General features: G+C 43.8%; 2 protein-coding genes across 2 annotated transcripts; one reads left to right on the top strand and one right to left on the bottom strand.

Annotated features, from left to right (window-relative positions):
- Positions 1-760: 760 nt before the first annotated feature.
- Positions 761-14,847, top strand: tmod4 (tropomodulin 4 (muscle)). The gene is made up of 10 exons (XM_037073340.1): positions 761-872; positions 7,765-7,942; positions 8,387-8,543; positions 9,683-9,802; positions 13,342-13,434; positions 13,695-13,825; positions 13,976-14,083; positions 14,207-14,350; positions 14,452-14,596; positions 14,715-14,847. Exons 2-10 carry the CDS (start codon positions 7,841-7,843, stop codon positions 14,735-14,737), a joined length of 1,023 nt encoding a protein of 340 aa, XP_036929235.1. The 5' UTR covers positions 761-872; positions 7,765-7,840; the 3' UTR covers positions 14,738-14,847.
- A 2,337-nt stretch (positions 14,848-17,184) lies between these two features.
- scnm1 (sodium channel modifier 1) lies at positions 17,185-19,706 on the bottom strand. The gene is made up of 8 exons (XM_037073341.1): positions 19,518-19,706; positions 19,250-19,320; positions 19,066-19,154; positions 18,814-18,908; positions 18,310-18,410; positions 18,065-18,204; positions 17,856-17,976; positions 17,185-17,722 (listed from the first exon to the last, which is right to left on the bottom strand). The coding sequence occupies exons 1-8, from the start codon at positions 19,566-19,568 to the stop codon at positions 17,611-17,613; spliced, it is 780 nt and encodes a 259-aa protein (XP_036929236.1). The 5' UTR covers positions 19,569-19,706; the 3' UTR covers positions 17,185-17,610.
- Between the last annotated feature and the right edge of the window lie 2 nt (positions 19,707-19,708).

Here is a 19,708-nt window from a genome sequence, read left to right as displayed (position 1 = left end):
AAATATATACATGTATATAATGTATAAAGTAAATAACCTCCAACATACCATTTACTGTGAATTTCCAAGTCTGAATAAATCCTAAACATCAGCGTCAAACAGTTTTAGACATTTTTAAACACTTGTTATCACATTATTGGTAAAAACTTTCTGACCATATCAGGCAGGATATTTCATTACAAATGCAAATACAAGTTTTAGTCCTTTTTTAAGGAAATTGCGACGTGATTGGTTTTATTAATAAAGTTTTTTTCTATCCTAACATCATCCTTCAACAATATAACAATGTCAGGAAGGATATTTTATTACAAATTATCACATTATTGGGTTTTGTTTTATATTGTAACAGGTTAAATTCAAGTTTTGTTCCTTTTTATATGAAATATTTGGGTTTTATTTAATATTTGGACAACGTAAGTACAAGTTTTATTCCTTTTTTTAAAGTCAATTATGACATTATTTGGTTTTCTTACGTTACGGTGTGCTGTGCAGCTCCACTCCGTCCACTAGATGTCAGGCCGGCTCTTTCTGTCCTGCTGCTCTCACTTTTTAATTGAAGCACTAATGAGTGTTTGAGTTCATGACCCACTTCTCTCTCTCTTTCTCTCTGTGACTCTCTGCTCCCCCAACAGCCAAAATAATAAAATGCTGACTTCTCAAAGTGCCGTCCGTCAGTATGTCTGTCTCAGCACAGCAGTCCTGAGGCCTGACGAGGGGGAGAGAGAGGGGGGGAGGTAGAGAGACATAGAGAGAGAGAGAGAGAGAGAGAGAGAGAGGGGAGGGGGGCAAAGAAAAAAAGAGAAACAACTTTCTCTGGTTTCTAACTGCAGGCTCTGTAGCTGGAGGGGCTTCAGCACTGAGCTTCTGTGAAGGTAGGTGTGAGGCTGCGTCCTCCTGTCTCTGTCTCTCTGTGGCTTGTTGTATTTGAGGGGATCCTGCCGGCATGTTGGGCCGATCCACACTGTGATCACTCTCTCTGGGTTGCCTGTTTTGAGATGGCTCATGTGTGAGGCTGTGGGTTTATGTATGAATGAGCAAATGTTTCTGGATTTTGAGTATTCAGACTCTCGACTGTTGGAGGCTTCTGCAGAGGGTCAACCCTCCCCACCAACCAAAAAAAACAAAAAACAAAACTGAAATAACTGTCTGTCAGAATGAAGCGATCAGCGTGGTATGTGGAAGGGTTAAGCCCGTCCAATAGCTGTCCAATCGCTGGGTAGTTAATTCGTCACAGGGGGATTTGGAGATGTTGTCTCAGGGGAGGCTGTGGAGTTTGGAAACCAGGAAAGGAGGGTTAAGTTTGCTGTCCATCTGCACGATGTCTGATTTCTATCTGTCACTGGATTAAATGTCTTTTGGGGACAGATGCCTTTAATAGGAATTAAAGGTGAAGTGGAGTAACCTCACTGCAGATTCAGCTCAGTTATCGTGTGGAAAAAAAAAAAAAAGTTGTCCTCAATTCCACCTGTTGCTTCTTTACTTGTGTCTGCACCAGTGCTCCCAAATTCACTGGCTTTTCCTTGCAACAAATACAAAAGTAAAAAGTTTAAACGGAGGTGAAACTACACAGCCAACTTGTTCCCTGGGCCTCCGACACAGATACAAGGAGCAACCCAAGCCGGGGAGGATTCACACGGCTGGAAGTAGCTGACTTGTGAAGCTAAAATTAATCTGAGGGGCAGATCTGGAATGTTACACTTGGGCGGTAAGACGTGTTGGAGGCGACCTGCGGATGGTGACAAATCTCCTGAGCTGTCGGTGGCAGAACGGGAACCTCGCAAGCGGGATCATTTGAGAAAAGAAAAAAAAAAAAACCCTCAGTCCACTTCTGCAACCGGCGCACACAGAAAACAGCGATGAAACTGAGAGCAGTGACTTCAAAGTTTATTTTCTGCTCAGGAGAAATAAACTCTCTGGCACAGGAGCGGAGTGTAAATCATTTCGGAGCATTTATGAGTGTATAACCTTTGTCACTGTGTAAGCTAAACCCCTTGTAATGGTCTCTGACTTGTAAAAACACACAGTAACTCCTCTCCGCTGCTCGCATCGATGCAAGCACTTTGGACGCGGAGATGCTGGAGCTCCTCAACTGATGAGGACGATTAAAAAAACTGGACAAGCTTACATGCAGTGAATCATTAACATAAGCGCCTCCACCCATCTCGGCTCAGAAATCAAGAAACTACAGTCGGTGTTTGCTTCAACAAACATTCAGCCATTAAAAGTTGTTTTGTGATTCAGATGGTTGGACGTTACTGGTCTCTGGATCCTGTTTGTAGAAAACATTCATGTCCAGTATGTTGAATCTGTTCTCACAGCTCCAGCTCAGTTCTACAGAAGCCTTCATGACGGTCAATTTGAAGCGTGATGCTCTTGTTTTGGTTTGATCTCCCGTTAGCTCCGGTGGGCCGACGGGTCAGAGTTCATCTTTGAGTTAAACTTGAACCTAATGGATGTGTCCAGTCATGCACCACGTGTGGAAACAGTAGAAGTACAAATGTAAATGTTGGAAGTGTACGTTTCAGGGAACTGAAGACACATCGAGCTTTTCCATTTCTTTATGCTGCAACTGAACTTTTCTTTAGCCTCAATTTTAAAAATTATCATGTTTCTGGCTTAAAAAACTGGCTCTGTTGTATCGCAGGGCTGCAAAGTGTCCAGACATCTTCTCAAAAAAATACCCTGTGGTCTTTCAAATGTTGAAACCACAACCTGAACGGTGGTCTCTGGCTTGGCAGGGGTCCCACCTGGCTGTATCACCACCTCATGAAAGTCAGCTGGTACATTTAAGAGATATTAATATTATTTATGTTATGTATGATGCCCTCAAATTTCAGATTGGTGTGGTTTGCAGAAACGTAAGATGTCGTAAATATCAACGTTTTATTTAACATTTCTAAAGGACATGACACTCATGAATTAAGCCCACAGTGTTTATTGCAACAAACAGTTTGGAATCGATCCGATCAACATCAACTTCACCTTTAGTTTATCAGCCTGTATGCAGCAGCGGCGCTCTGTCACATCAGGACTCCTTCAAAGTGTCCTGCAGACCTGCACAGGCGGTTTCAATCATCCTGCTTCATTAGACCTGCACACGTCACGGCCGGGTTCTGATCCACTGGGTTCTGGTGTACTTATCAATGAGTCGTATCGAACAACGGTAAAGGTCACAGTACCGTCTTTGCTCCATTGTAGGAGGTCTTGATGGCAGTGTGCAAACATTTAACACCCAGAATTAAAATGATGGAGAGTAACATAAATGCACCATCCAGGATTATCTCCAGTCACAGGCTTAGCTTTATGTTTCAGATTCAGTTTGATCTTCTATCAGGTGGAATTGACGGCGTGCTAACAAACTCCACCCTGTTGTGATAACGATGACAAATTCTGCTCCGACTCGTTAGGAAGAGTCACACGCAGGTGACATGTTTCCCCGTCAGAATGTGGACAACTTGTTCCAGGTCAGGAGCAAAAGAAATGTGACCCTGCAAGCTTTTTCTGGTCTTCGACACCATCAGGCCTGAGTCACATACGATGGATAACTGAGACCCGGCACGCTTCCAGATGGTGCTTTTGAATATTTAAAGATAAAAGCTGTCATTAATAAAACACCAATTAGAAATGAAGACGTGCATTTATAACCGGGGCTCAGCTCAGTGTCACGACGCTCATAAAGCCTACAGACAGACGCTGCAGGTGCAGGAGAGAGAGAGAGAGAGGGGACGGGTCGAGATTTTAAACTGGAAAAAGAAACGAGCGGCGCCAGCTGGCAGCAGCAGGTGACGTACCACCGCTCCCACTTTGTTTTGGTCCGTATAGAAAATCCTGCTGGGACCGCCGAGGACAGATGCACATTCACAAACCGTCCAGCCTGTTTCCAGTGCGGTCGGAGGCATGTGGAACGTGCCAAATTAAATGTCAAAACAAATGAAAACACAATGTGGGGCCGGACTCTTTGTCACCCTCACACAGTGCTTTCTGCCAAAGTCCTTTCACCTTTTAAAAGATCTTATCTCTTTTATATTTCAACACCTGACAACAAAGTATCGATCTAATCTGGAAGAGGAGGCGTAGAGTTGTAACCAGAGTCCGTCCGTCTTTCTCAGACTGTGTAGATATATGAAAGTGGTTCGTTCTCACCGGCGGGCTGCTGGTACGCAGGCTGAGCCCTCCCTGTTAGCTCAAGTGTCAGAAAACAGCCATGTATTTAGCTCAACAATAAGCGAGGCTCAAAGGCTTGACAGCCGGCAAATCACATGAGCCTCGTTGGGACGGAGCCCTGGGCTGCGTGCACTCCTCAAGATCGCTTTCTGCGTTAATTAAATCAATAAAAAACACACTTGCAATTGTTATAAAACTCATTTTAAAGGTCTTGTATTGTAGACGGAAGTAGATGGAAATCTCACACATGCAAAGCCAGAGAGAGAAATAATCACAGTCTGGATCAGAACCTGTGTCGTCAAACCATCCACCAGGACTTCTGTGAGTTGATGTCCAAACACCAGCAGAGCTGATGCAGGAACACTGTAGGTGTTGCCTTGCTCAGGCCTGTCAGAGCTGACCAATCAGAGCACACTGAGGTTTAGGGGGGCCTTAAAGAGACTGTAAAGTATGATGATTTGATGACTGACGTAGATGTGATTGATGTTAATAAATCAAATTAAGATTAAGGAGGGTTAGAGGTCAAACATCGAACAGTGAACTGGCAGAATTCACTTTTTCTCAGGGACACTTCAGCACTGAGGAGACTTGAAGTTTTAAAACTGAATCTTGTGGTTAAACGTCTGATATTGAGTCCAGAGTTCAGACTCAGCTGCTGTTTCAGCCTGATGGTGGTGAAGGCGACTGTGGTAAAAACATTTTATCCCACATAAAAAAGTGAGACTGGGTAGATTTATCCTCCAGCCTCCTTCCTGTCATCCTTTTTTAAAACCTCCTCCATCTTCCTCTACACTCGGCTGTGTGATCCAACGGTTGTGTCGCTGGTTTTTACGTGTTAGAGCCGCGTGGCGTCTTTTAGGAGCTGCCAGGCACACAGGAGCATCATTTCTACAGGTGCTTCTCTTGGTTATCAGATGTAAGACTGACGGTTGGTGTCACGTCTGTACCAAGCTTTACATCTTTATGGTTTATCTGTTGGAAGCTGGTCTGCTGTTTGTGCCGGTAGAGGAAACGTGTCACTGTAAATCAGCTTTTTCTTGCTGAAAGCTGGAAGATTTTCTGTCCATATTTGAATATACATAGCTGCTGTGTCAACATTCATGCTGGATTGGTTCAAATACTGATAAGGGGCTTCAGATGAGCTTACGAAGTGAAGAAAAGCCAGTGAGAAGGTGAAAATCAAAGGTGTGCTTGGATTTAAATTCACAGTAAAGCTTCTGGGATATTAAGGTCAGAAGAGATCATACAAACACACAGACACACACCAAGTTGTCACCCTTTGATTCACAGCACTGTGTGTATCATTGTGTGTGTGGGTGTCCTTTCTAATAAAGTGTAATCTGATCAGGGACTCCAGGCGTTACCTTGAGGAGAACAAGGTCACACGGTCACATAGTTTGTGTGCCACTAGAGTAAAGCAGTGCAGCAGGTACACAGCAGCGAACACAAGACAGCAGAACAGACATAAAGTCATTCAACATCGTGCTGTAAAGACAGAACTGACGAAAGCACTTTTAAGATTTACTGTAGTTTAGTTTTCGGGTCAAAATGATTTTCCACGGCGTGCTTGGGGCAAATTAGCATTGGCATCAAAATCTCTATTTTTAAAACAGTAAGAAGTCTCGACACAACATGAAACTTTGCTGGTAGCATCACCAGGGTCTCTACACATGAACACCAGCACTGACAACATTGTTTGTGTACACAGAGTTACTGAAAAGAAGGTTTTTGAACAACTCATGTTAGCAGTAGTTTGTTCCACTCGCCGCCGTCCTGCCAGTGGAGAAGAGTCGATCTGGCGAGAGTTTTACTTTAATATCTTCTCAGTAGCACATCTCGGTTTGACTGCTGGTTTGGGGTAAACTCACGCTGTTATTTCCTGCAGTTTCCAACGTAACACTGGTCAAAGTTTTGTTATTAACGAGCTGTGACAGCATCAAACATGCGTTTTAGTAAAACCACAGTGAAATTGTATGTAAGCTGAGGTTTTATCCAGAAGTGATTGTAAGTAAACGTTGTGATCGGGTCTCTAGTTTCATCTCCAAGCTTCCAGTTCTGTTCTGTTGTCAAGGGGAAATTGGACCATTGGACTGTGGTTCTGTTAGGACTCTCCTCCACTTTTTACCACAACACACAAAGTTTCACAAGCAAACGGTTGTTAACTCGAGAGACAGAAAAAGTAAATTAGTCGTAAATCCAGACTAAAATTTAATTTGGGTAAACTGTCTCTATTATATTCTGCAGTGGAGACAGGTTAAAGCCAAAAACAACATCTGGAAACTTAATTTGAGTTGAAAATTTCAAACAGAACCTCAGTTTTCTCATAGCGAGTCACTAATTCAGCGTCAGTGGATCGTGTTGGAAAATGTGGGGGATCTTTCACTTGGTGGTGTTGTGGCTAACAGACCAGACAGCATTAGAGAAGTAACAGTGACGTATGTTAGTTAATATCTCTTTAATTAATCCCTGAGATCATATACCTGCTGTAACGAGACTCTTGTTGCCATCACAGATCACGTATGTGAATCGTTGCTGTCGTTATACAAGCACGCCGAATGAAACCACATTCTGTGACCCGACCTTCCATGAGCGTTTTCTTCTCCGGGCCAAGTTTGGATGAAAGTTGGACTGAAAATTAAAAACATCAGAGCTCACAAACCTGATAGCTGCATGACTCATACTTTGACCCAGAGCTATCGTTGTGGTATTTTCCCACTTTGAGCGCCCTGATGTGTCTTTTGGTTTTTTTAGCTTTTTTCTTCTTTACTGTGTCGGAGGCAGTTTGTCCTCATGTGTCCGTCCACTCTAAGTCTCCTCATCTTCTGGGTGCAGATATGTTTTCGGGCGTGTCCACTACTGTATGAACATCAATGATAAATAAGGGATTACGCTCTCCACCCTCTCCTCTCTGCTATTCTTAGCAGCTGTGTGGTGAGCTAAGGGTTTAGAGTTACAAAGACTTTGCTCTCTCTCTCTCTCTCTTTCTCTCCTTCTCCTCCTTCACTTCTCTGCCTCGCTCGACCGCTTCGCCTTTCAAACCGCGGGGGCATCAGCGGGTGGGTTCTTCACCTCTTGTGTGCTTTTTTTGGTGAGAACGAGGGTTACGTAAGCTTGTGACCTGAAGGCTGCCGCGGCGTACTTATACAGACTCTGCCTTCCTGAGTATCGGAGATTTATTATCGGAAATGCATCTATTATTATCATCGGCATATTATTGAAGCGCTCTGGACAGGGCAGCCGATAAGCTCAATGGAGATCATGAATCTGTTTGGCAAGGACAGTGGTTCCCAAAAATGCAGAGCAGGGGACCCCCTGCAGTCCTCTACAGGCCTCTGGGGGTCCCTGGGTAACGTCAGGACACAGGGATTCATAATTTTGTCAAATAGTCTGAACATTTTTGGCCACACTGGTGTCAATGAAGGTTAAGGTCGGCTTTCACACTCAGAAAGTCCCAAAGATTCATGTATAACTCTTTGTGTGGTTCAGAGGATCCTCAGTCGCATGTAACATTCATGATGACGTTTAATTTTTGCACAAATCTCTCCAAAGATTCCCCTCATCTCTCTCTCTCTCTCTCTCCTGTCGTCCCTCCTCTCTCAGTGCCCTCTCGCCCAGGGGTGTGCAAGCGGTGTGTATGAGTGAGTGTGTGTGTATGTGAGCCAGAACCTCAGGAGCCATGTCGGACCCCAGGGACATCGATGAGGATGCCATCCTCAAGGGCCTCAGCGCCGAGGAGCTGGATCAGCTGGAGTACGAGCTGCAGGAGATGGACCCGGAGGTACGAGAGTGTGGGGGAGGGGAGCGCTCGATTCGTCTTAGCCTGCCAGGCGGTCGGCTTCTGCCCAGTTTCTCAGAGACCTTGGCGGTCAGATCAAACTCATCAAACAGACCTTCAAGCCTTTATATCCTTTCTGAAGTGCACACATCAAGTCTCAGTTTCTCAGTTCATGCACAGTGCACCTCACACTGCGCTACATTTATGAGGCACATTTAATGCTGGAAGGAAGAAAAACAGGGATAACTTTCACTTTCAGTCAAACCTTGTGGTGCATAAAACACATTAAAGTTGCAGTCACTAATCAAAGTCTGAAACTTCATATTTATTCATGACGCATCTACTCACTCAGAACATCCACACACTGAAACGACTCTGAATCGTTTCTCTCGTATCCTCTGGTCTTAATGTTACATCAACTTGACATTTGACCTCTTGTTCTCCCAGAATGCCATGCTGCCCGCTGGCTTCCGGCAGCGTGACCAGACGAAGAAGTCCCCGACGGGTCCGTTCGACCGCGACGCCCTGCAGCAGCACCTGGAGAAGCAGGCCCTGGAGCACGAGGACCGGGACGACCTGGTGCCCTTCACCGGGGAGAAGAAAGGTGGGCGAGCTGGAGCCCACAAAATATTACATTCAATTTATTCTGTAAGAGATGTGAGGACATGTGTGTTTACATCACATGATCTTATGCTGGAAAGAGGAGGAGGATTGGACCAACTACACATTGTAAAACATCAGCAGAGCTCACGTAACATCACCATAACACAGGATATAAAGCGGGAGTACAACAGCGCTTAACGTCTTTACCCATCGTTCCTGCGAAGGCTTAAATCTTGATAGACTTGTTCCCCTCTCCGTCGGACAGCTTCTGTACTCTGTGACGCTCCACTGCACAGCTGCTCAGGCTCCTCGCTGCAGGTCTGTGTGGGGTTTTTTGCAGCTCACTGAGTTTTTGGAGGCCATTTCCATCATCAGTCCCAGAGGCCCGACACATCCCGGCCCACACCAGACGATCTGGAGGAGAATATGTGAACCGTTCCTCTGCAAACCCGTCTAATAAAACTGATAACATAACAGGCGTATCAATGTCCCGTCCAGAATTAGTTTAGTTTTGTGATTGAATTGCAGCTGAAAGTGTAAAGATGAATGAGAGAAAGTGCAAAGGGAAAGATAAAAAAAAAAATTAAAAAAAATCTAGTCTCCAGTGGAAAATTGAGTTTATCAGAGCCGCGCCACAAATCCGTGATAAGCCTCGGCTCACTTATGTTTTGGGAAACACAATCCAAACAGAGCTTTTAACAAAACAGAGACAAATTCATGGCTTAAAGATTAAAGAAAAAGAGAGAGAAAGTATCGTGAAATTGGTTTGCAGACACAAACACACACAGACGTCAGATACGACCTCTGACACAGTTATTTCTTTCCCAACCAGCTAGCCAACACACGGCTAACTGAGCTAACAAGCTAACAGTGGCTGCAGTCAGGGATGTGTGAGAAGAATACAGTTTGCAGCAGATAGCAGTTATTCTGGTGGTATGCTGCGCCTGTTAGTTGGCAGTGTAAATCCAATCATACATTCCTACATACTACAGCTTTAATACTTTAAATTAATTATTGATAAAAAAAACCAAAAACTATTCGCTAGTATTTGCACACAAAAAAAAGTTCTCCAACCTCCACCTGCGTTTTTTTCCCTCTGCTTCATCTTTAACTCATCAACTATTTCTTGTCCATCTCCAGGAAAGGCCTACGTCTCCAAGACAAAACCGGGGATCCCCGAGTGCGAGCAAGTCGTCCTGGAGCCGGAGCTGGAGGAGGCTCTGAAAAACGCCACGGACGCCGAGATGTGTGACATTGCAGGTGAGACAAACACTGCTGCACAACACAGGTGTCTGTATAAACACAATTCATTGCTGCACTGGAGCCGTCAGCCTCACCTGTGCTGTACCTGCTCCATACGACAAGTCAGAATACACCTGTAGGTGTGCACATCTGATTCATTTGGGAACAAGCCAGCAGCGCTCTAATGTAAGCAATATTTTTTTATTTACACGACAAGAAATTGAAAAGAAACATGTTCTAGATAGAATAATTTGTTTGTGTCATGTCTGTTAACCACTGATCTAGATTATCTGAGAGTCAGGGAAGAAAAATAAAATGCTCGGTTGGCTCAGTTATGTCAACAAACCAGCTTCCCACCTCCAAACCAAAAAAAAACCAGTAGTGATGGAAAAGTATTTCCAGCGTCACTGTGACCCTCTGACATGTTTGATATAGATGAATGCTACAGAGCTTTTTTTCATGGCAGACATTTTGAGCTGTTAATGCAGGAAGAACTTCAGCCTGCAATGGCTCAGTTCCATCCAGAGTCCCAGTCCGGCCCGTGCCAGTCAGCCGGTTCATGAAACTACAGCTCCTCTAACTGGAACGTCGTCTCTGTTGATGATTAACCACACCTGTGTGCTCTCTGCTGTTACATGCAAAAAAAACCACATCTGCTGTGAAAAATGTCTTTTCCCCCGATGATGTCATCTGTTTGTCTTCATGCTGTTTCCCAGCAGCAGCAGCAGCTTCTTATGAACCCGGACAGAACACAGCCCAGTGTGACCTCAGTGTTTCATCACAGCGGCTCTGACCCACATAGGTCCATTATACAGACCCAGTTATCTCTCTTCTGTCAGCTTCATATTGTTTCCCCGCCCCAAAAACACTGAGACCGCTCAGTCGTCGCAGGCTAACAGACATGGCCTGACATGCGATGGGGTCCAATTCTCCATGCTCAGCAACACAGAAATAAATAAGCCTGGCCCCTGGCCACCGGAGGAAGGGTGGGGTTAGACGTGGGGATGGTGGGGGCAGAGATACTGTATCTGTTTCACGCAGACCAGTGGGAAGCAACTGTGTTCACAGATAGAAAAACACAACAGTTTTTCATGTTTCCTGCAGCTCAGAATCATTTTTACTGAAGGTTAGAATCAGCAGTGCTGTGGGAGTTTGTTTTTTTATTCAAATAAGACCTCATTTAACATCTGCACATTTGACATTTCTGTAGGTGTTTGTCTTCAACAACATTAAAGTATGTAACTATGTAGTGTAGTGGTCCGGACCGGGAGCTCGGAGCACCAGAGGAGCGCTGGTCTTTACGCTGCTGGTATCCGAGCTTTGGACTGGGAAGGGCCACTGCTAGCTTGGTAACATGCTAACTTCAGTAGATCTCTGCAGCAAAACATATCAACATACTTTCTTCACATCCCGCTGATAATTTCAATGTTATTTCTGGATGTTTTTCACCTAAAAATCTTACAAAAAGCACCTTTTAATCATCAGATCCTTATCCTTGAAGACAACACTTGTTTACTGCAGTAGATGCTAATGACTCGAGCTAGCATTTGAGCAGAGAGCTAGCACTTTGTGTTTCTGGTGCTGGGACAGGTGAATAAGAGCCACAGCCCTTGAGAATAGTGCTGTTAGTGCAGACAGATGCTCTTTGGCTTGTGGAGAGTTTGACAGTCTTGCCTCGCCTGGTGAACTGTCCCCGATGAATAATTTAATACAGAAGTAGGACAAGATGTCTGGACCCAGATAAAGTACAGAGAATTTCAGTCACCATTAGTTCATCGCTGTACTAGGCCTAGACATTTTTTTAAAATAAAAGTCTCCAAGTATGCATGTTGGATGACTTCAGAAATGAGGTTAAATGAATTAACAAAATATGTTTTCTTGATTGAGTGGGATCGTTCTCTGACGGGGCGAACCGACAGGCAGGCATCCGAAAAAAGACAGAGCGGGGCAGCCTGTTTGTCCGACTCCATCAGCCTGTCAGAGAGACCACCGCTCTAACCCTGGATGGAGTCCAGATGGGGATTAAACCTCAGTTAGCCTCTGTCACTCTTTTGTGTGGGCTTTTTGGCAAACACACTAAAAGGGGGATGAATAGCTTGGCCGACCCGCTTCACGAGCTCAGAGGGAGACCGGTCCAACAAGTCCACGCGGTGACTCAATTTTCACGTTTCATTCATATTAGCACGTTGCTATATTGAGCCGTTTTTAGTTATCTGCAGTCTAGTTTGCGCTGCAAAGCTACTGTGGGTTATTCTCAGGGCCAAACCGGATGATGGGGGGGGTTTATGGTCGGTAACGCCCACCCATGAGCAGGCAGCTGTCTCCCCGGCCTCCTTCTCCTCACAAGGCCCTTCCCGTGGTCGCCCACACCGGGTCAGGAGGCTGGTGGGCGGGAAGGTGAAGTGACGGTGGAGGGGAGAGGTGAGGGGGAGGTGGAGTGGGGGGGGTTTGCTGTCACAGCAGTTGGCATGTGACACAGTTTAGCAGGTTATAACTACAGCAGGAGGAGCAGCAGCAGGTCTTCTGCCTCCTGCTGGTCATGAAGAGCAACTACAGCAGGAGAAGGAGTGAAAAGTGTCACCGTCATCCGTTCAGTGAAGGTGTGGAGGAAGATATTCAGGACTCAACTCAGCCGATACAAGTCAAAATAGATCAATAATGGTTAGATGATTTGGTTTTGAGTTGCACTTTTTACTGAACAGCTCTATATTCATCTGCGAGCTGCAGCTTTTACACCCAAAATACATGATGTGCTTATAAAATATGATGCAACACTACAGATTGAACGTTCAAGTGTTAAATGAAGTGATAAAATTATCCATTTTCTCATTAATATGCATCATCAGTTAGAGCAAATAACTTGGCACTTTGTAAAAGGAGCCATCTGCATAATAATTAGTTTAAATTTTGATACTAGAAGCTGCTCTAATAAGTATAAAAATATCAACAATATACAAAAATGACTGCATATAATCTGGTTCAAGTGTCACATACTGTAGATGTCATATTCTACCTACGTTGATATAAACTGAGCCAGAAATAAGAAAGAGTTTTAGTTAACATAATCAAAACATGAAAAGAAATTCTCATTTCATTTCAATTCTGTCATTAGAATGAAGTTTTTCACGCTCATGAATATATTTTGAACATCTGAGGCGGTGGACGTCGCTCCCCCGTCACCTTGAAACTTCGGCACGACTTCCTCTGGTGCGCCTGGAAACTGTGATCTTACAACACAGTGACACTGAGTTTCCTGCTGAGCTCAGACAACAATATCTTTATCTCGTCAAACAGGCGCACAGAGTCGAGCTGTGCGTGAGATGAGGTGGGGGGAGAGACACGTAACTGGGTCCAAACAAAACCAGAAACAATTTATTTGCAAATTCAGCAAAGAGCATTAAATCGTCTTGGGGGGATCTCAGCGTGGTGCGCACAGTACAGGCAGTAACAGCAGCCGTGACAAAAGCATAATCCAGTACGTGAAATACGATTTCGTTCAGATATCACAGAGACATTTATCTCGTTTTCACAGTGATTTGTTTCCCCTGTCGTTGCAGCCATCCTTGGAATGTACACGCTGATGAGCAACAAGCAGTATTACGATGCTCTGGGCACCACAGGCACCATCGCCAACACCGAGGGCATCAACAGTACGTATCAGAAACAGTAAAGATGTTGTAGAAACTAACAATCCTAAGAGCCGAATGATATACTCGTGGTATTCTCCAGGTAAGGTACCATTAAAAGCATCGTTTCAGTATTTGTAAAGGTTTCATTTGGGAACTGATCTTATTTTGCAGCCTGATTATGAACTGAACAGACGCGTCTTAAGATGTTTCTTCTAGATGATGTATACTGTGTGTTACTGCATCACTCCGTAGCCTAACCTTCGATGTTGTGCCTCCTGCAGGTGTAGTGAAACCAGATCCGTTTAAGATCTTCCCCGATGAGCCGCCAAACCCCACCAACGTGGAGGAAACCCTGGAGAGAATCCACAACAACGACAGCAGCCTGACTGAAGTCAACCTCAACAACATCAAGGTCAGCTGAGCTAGAAACAAGCAACACCGGAAACAACAATATTTCTCTGATAATTGTTATTCTGGAAGTTGATCAGCTTTAATGAGTGTAAATCCTCTGCGGTACTTGTCTGAGAAATATAAAGGTGATGTCTCTCTGTCTGTGCTGCAGGACATTCCCATCCCAACACTGAAAGAGATCTTTGAGGCAATGAAGGGAAACTCTCACGTGGAGTTTCTGAGCATCGCTGCGACCCGTAGCAACGACCCTGTGGCTTACGTGAGTGCGATGTCACTTCATTCATTGATAATAAAATCTTACAGGTAGACGCTCTGTTTATACCTGTGATATCGTAGAGTTGCACTAAACGATCCCACACTGTGTTTTGTGTGTGTGCACCAGGCGTGTGCTGAGATGCTGCAGGAGAACACCAGCTTGCAGAGTCTTAATATCGAGTCGAACTTCATCACTTCGGACGGCATGATGGCGGTCATCAAAGCTGTGGCCAAAAACGCCACACTGGTGGAGCTTAAGATCGATAACCAGGTTAGTTGGTGGGGGACTTAACGTTCTGTGTCACATTTCTGAAAATGTTCTGGGATCTCTTTTTTTGAACGAGCTCCTTCTCTCACCTCTCTCCCGTGCAGAGGCAGAAGTTGGGAGACTCGGTTGAGATGGAGATCGCCTCCATGTTGGAAAACAACTCCAGCATCCTCAAATTCGGCTACCACTTCACCCAGCAGGGTCCCCGCGCCAGAGCCGCCATGGCCATCACACGAAACAACGACATGAGTGAGAGACGCTCCGACAGCACGCTCAGAAAATCTTTACACTGACACAGAATTATGGAATTATCAGACTGTTATGTTGTGTCACACGTTTTCTGACCTCCTCTTTCTTCTCTCTGCAGTTCGCCAGCAGAGATTAAGATGAAAACGAGTACTGAGCAAACAGAAGAACAACCACTTCAGCCTGCGAACAGACTGCCACCAACAGGCTCCTGCCAGCTTTCTTCGATGTGACGCTTCAGAGCTGAACCCTCCCAAAACGAAGCCGGGTCGTCGTGCATGGTGCAACCCACCTAACACCCATGTCCAAAAAACATTTCATTTCATTTCTCGCAGCCAGCGTTTTATTTTTTGTAGACTGCTGATTTCATCATAAAGACGTGTATAGGTCACAAGCCAAATGTGAAGTGTCTTTTTTTTTTGTGCTTTTTTTTTTTTTTCATTTTTTAGTTTGTGCATCACCGACATCATCCAAAACAAAAGGTTAACTCCTTTCATTCATGAAAACATTTACAATGTGGTGCTATCTGTGGGGAGGAAACGAAACTGTAAATACTTTAAATAAAAAAATATATATTCAAGGATTTCTCGTAAATGTTTGGCAAGTTTAATTTTATTCTTTCTACACCTTATCTGGACACGACTATTTCGTATTGGATATATAAATACATTCCTCGATAAATTTGGTATTTGCAGCTGAAACTGAATTGACAGAATTGTTTGTGTAGAAGATTAAATTCACTTTCAAACATGTCGTATTCATCTGTATTACATTCAGGGACATTAGATATACAGGATTTCGACCCAAAATGAAAAAGCTCTGATGGCAGGACATGTTCTAACTTTTCAAAAGTATAACAGTATTAATTGATGCAATCTGTGGTTAACGTTAATATCCCCCCCAGGACCGACTTGTGCTGCAGCCTTTAGTGATGAATCCTTCATGTAAAGAATCACAGCACTGTAATCCCTCAAACTCTCTCCTGATCCTCTGACTTCCCTCAAGCACCTGAGCTATTTTTAACCCTCTCCAAACCCTGCTGGGAAACGTAACCTGGTCCACCGGGCTTGAGTTACCTCGTTCCAAATATAAGAAGCAACTTTAAGAGGGTTGCACCCGCGTGCACCCGCTGAGATTTATGAACAGAAACAGCTGCTAACCTCTGAGGATTTTGACAGCATTGCCGGGGTTCCTGCTCTGCCTCCCCGCGAATCTTCAACCTACTTCCTTTTTCTTTTAAAGGGCTCTGACTTAATGTCAAGGCTGACAGGACCTTAACAGTAAAAAGCAAAAAGCAAAAAAAAACAAAACGTATTCTTTAGATTTCTCAAATGTCACATTTTAAAGGCACACAGGCTTCGCTGACATTTGGCAACTTGAAATGATTTAAAGTTGCCTTGACAGAATCTATTCGGAGTGTTTCTCTTCCCTTTGATTGTCTTTCACAGTAAAACACAGGTGTATTTTTGGATTGTAACGCCGGTGCCATGAATGCTGCGACAGACATATTTACCGTATTGTGTTTCATGCGTTTGTTATTTTTTCAGAGGATTGTGCAAGGTTATAAGTTGTGAAATTGCAGACGTGATATTAAAGGTCACCAGAAATCAGAAAACAAAGGTTTGTGTCCAAAAGCATTTCACATGTCATGCTGCCAAGTCTCCCAACAACTGAGAACTATCTTCAGCGAATCAGATTCCTCCCTGTGTGTCTGTGATGCTCTGAGCCCCGAAATAATGAAGTGAGCGTGCCACATATTAGCGGTGTCATCAGAAACTAGCCCATGTTAAGTCCCTCTGCACCCTCCCACTGACCCCGACAGTGTTATCCAATTTATACCAACTGTGCTGAGCGATCAACGCTAACCGGTGGCTTCGCTACCCAGATTAGCACCAACACAGCCTTATCTGCTGCTGATTTATAGCAAAGCTGACTGAGGATTAGTCCGACCGGCGAGGAGATGGAACTCAATTGAAAGGAGTAAAATAGACAACAAAGGCTGATGGAAATAGTCTCAGTCATCCTGCAGGCTACAAGTGTTTGTTCAGCTTTCAGTGCTGCTCTTCTGATACTGAAGGGGGTCGTGGACCAGACATACGGCTGATGTCAGAGGGAATAACTGTTTGTGTTGCTGTTTAAAACTCACCACAATTAACTGATGATATCTACATTCAGACTGTATACAAATGCCAAGGTTAGCGGAACTTATTCAGAGATACAAACAAAGGTGATGGGTTCAATTACTTGATCATGCATCACAGTTTGAAGAGCAGATTTCAGGCTGCCCATAAATTTCAGATGTCACTTTGATCCACTGTGTTGCCATAGTGGTGCAAACACACCCTTCCTGCACAATGACGACAAGGGAGAAGATGGCGTTCAGATTTTTCTGAACACTTAACATTGTGAAAGATTCTATTTGGACCCGAGCTATGATATTTTCCTGAATCTGGCCAAGAAGTTCTGATCCCTAACCTAACTTGATCAAGTCATTTTCTTCCCTAAAGTTAACACAGCAAAGACTATCTGGGACTGTTTATGCCTCCTGCACAGAGTCATCAGGTCTAATTCAATAATATCAAAAGTAATTATAAATTGGAATTATCCTTTAATGTCCTCCAGACAATTGGAGAAAACCAAAGAAAGAAAGAGGAAAGACAACACATGTTCAAAAATAGTACTCTCTTTTCAAATCTTTATGTTTTAAAGTCCGTTGATGTTGTACCAACATTTGCAGGAAGTTCAAGTATAATGAATTTCGTATAACAAAACATAAAGACATGTTATTTCATTAAATTAAAGCACAATAAAAGCACCAACACTTGCAGCTGATGACCTGGTAACTAACACTACATGAGCGTTCAGCACAAGAAAAACCTTGTAATTCGGTGAAAGGTTGATGTATCTTTAAGTCCTTTGCACATGGAGCTCCGTCTGTTTCAAACAGCAATGTGACTTCTGAATGTTCCACTGTGGTGCAAGATTAATCCGTGTTTTCCCACAGTTCTTAAGTTTTCTCAGTGACCTTCAGGTTGGGGGGCAGGTGAAGGAGGCTCCTCCTCGTCAGAATCAAACTCCACGTTCTCGTCTTTAACCCACTGGCCGCTCCGGTCCTGCAGCCACCCCTGACTGAGAAACAGAAAAAAAGATGAAATGCAGGGGAACTCACGAGGTCGGCACAGTTGAATAAACAGAACTGACTCCGAGGTGGAGAAAGCAAAACTTAAGCCAGTTCCAACAAAAATAAAAGAACGATCTGTACCTTTTCAATTTGAGGTAGTGCTCCAGCTCTCTCCTCCTCTGGGCGGTTAGAGGCTCTGCTTCCTGTTTCACTGCAGCCTGGAATGCTGTCACATCCTCAGATGAATGTAAACCTTTATTGTCTACAGAAGACAAAACATGTCCACACTTACAGCACAATCAGGCCTGGGGGTTTTCTTCAACACAAATCTTTCCTATGACAGACTTTACCTGCTGTGCAGCCACTAGAGCTGCTTTGTGATAAACTGCTTGAAACTTCAGTTTTCTGACGGGATTTCTCCTGTTCAGATGTCGCTTTGCTGGATGTGTTGTGGATGGGATCTGAGCCGATGCGCTGTTGTCCTTTAGTACTAACAATAATTACAAATTTAGGTTTAAAAGTGAGTTTTTCATTATTTTAAGAGACATTAAAATACATGTTGGAATTTGTGGATTTAAATCTCCATCTCACTCACCTGGTTATTCTATGGCAGCTGTTGTATGGTACAGTTTTCAATAAAGCGTGATGTGTAAGCTTCCTCGTCTGTTCCAGTAACGGTGCTGAACACGAAGGTTCCTTAAAAACACAACGAAACACTGCTTGAATTGAGGAAGTGCTTCTCAAAAAGATACTGAGCGCTCACTCAGAAGTCGACCCCACTAAATGCTCCGTCACGTTCCATTTATCTTTTCCACAACAGACGACAACTTTGAATTGATTTGGCTCGGATGTCATTTGCCAGGGTCAGATGGAAGTCACAAGGCCAACACAAAGCATTAGACAGGAGACAACAACAGTCTCAGCGAGTCAAGAGAAGGATTGTTCAGCTAATGTTGTCATTCTCCAGCGATGATGATTCATCTACATTCTGCCTGTTGAACTCCAGAGACAAACTTTCTGTATGACTATCAGGAGATTCTAGAAAGTTTGCTATGGTGTCAACCAACAGAAACTTGACAGAGTTCACACAGTCACCAACCTGTCTTTTGTCTTCAGTTTGGACGTAGTTTTCATGTTGTCTTTTCGTTATTTCATTCTTCAGTCGTGCTTTCTTGCCATAGAATCCTTTTAATCCTGAAGAAATACAACACAACATGAGAATATGGTGGAATTTTTTCTAGCAATTAATAACTTCTTTAAGATATTTCCATCTACGGTTGGACGATAAAATGATTTATAACATGAGACAACACTATTTGAAATCAGCAATCACTTCCCAGACACAGCTCACCTTCCAGGTGCTTTTTCCCCTTCCTGTGGACTGTCAGCATGTCAACAGTATCAAACACAGGCCGGTAGGAGCACACAAGGCAAGTGTATCTACAAGACAGAAGGAACAGGTTGAATTCTAACTTCATGTCATCCATTACCAGCTTTTTCGCCAAAACGTATCATTGTTTTGAAGTTAATTTCACCTTCCATTCTTCATCAGAGCTGCTTCATCCTCCGGTATAAAATTAGACAGGAGATCCGCCACACGACGTTTCTGAAACACACGACAGCAATAAAACAGTGGTTAATTTATCAGGTTCTTATTTTGTTTGAGTTTTAGAGATGCACCTCTGAAAACTACCGCTAATACCGTTAGCTAGCAAGGTTAGTTAGCAGGATGCTAACCATAACAACATAACATTTCAGCTAAAGTCTCTCAAGCAAAGCCGAAAAATAAACTGTCACCGTTACCTTCAGGATGTTCAGTTGACTCTTGTCATCGCCTTCCCTTTTAAAAGACATAATTATACCGGTTGGTAATTAGAAAGTAGATGTAAGTGACAGGTTAGCTAACTAGCGTTAGCCACCTAACGACAGCGACAAGCGTGATAGCAATGTTGCGTTCGAAGTCAAATGGGAGAATGGGAATAACTAGTTTCCGT

This window comes from Acanthopagrus latus, chromosome 17 (genome assembly GCF_904848185.1).
Source record: "Acanthopagrus latus isolate v.2019 chromosome 17, fAcaLat1.1, whole genome shotgun sequence".
In the NCBI taxonomy this organism is placed as follows: domain Eukaryota; kingdom Metazoa; phylum Chordata; class Actinopteri; order Spariformes; family Sparidae; genus Acanthopagrus; species Acanthopagrus latus.
This window is presented reverse-complemented; position numbering and strand designations above follow the sequence as displayed.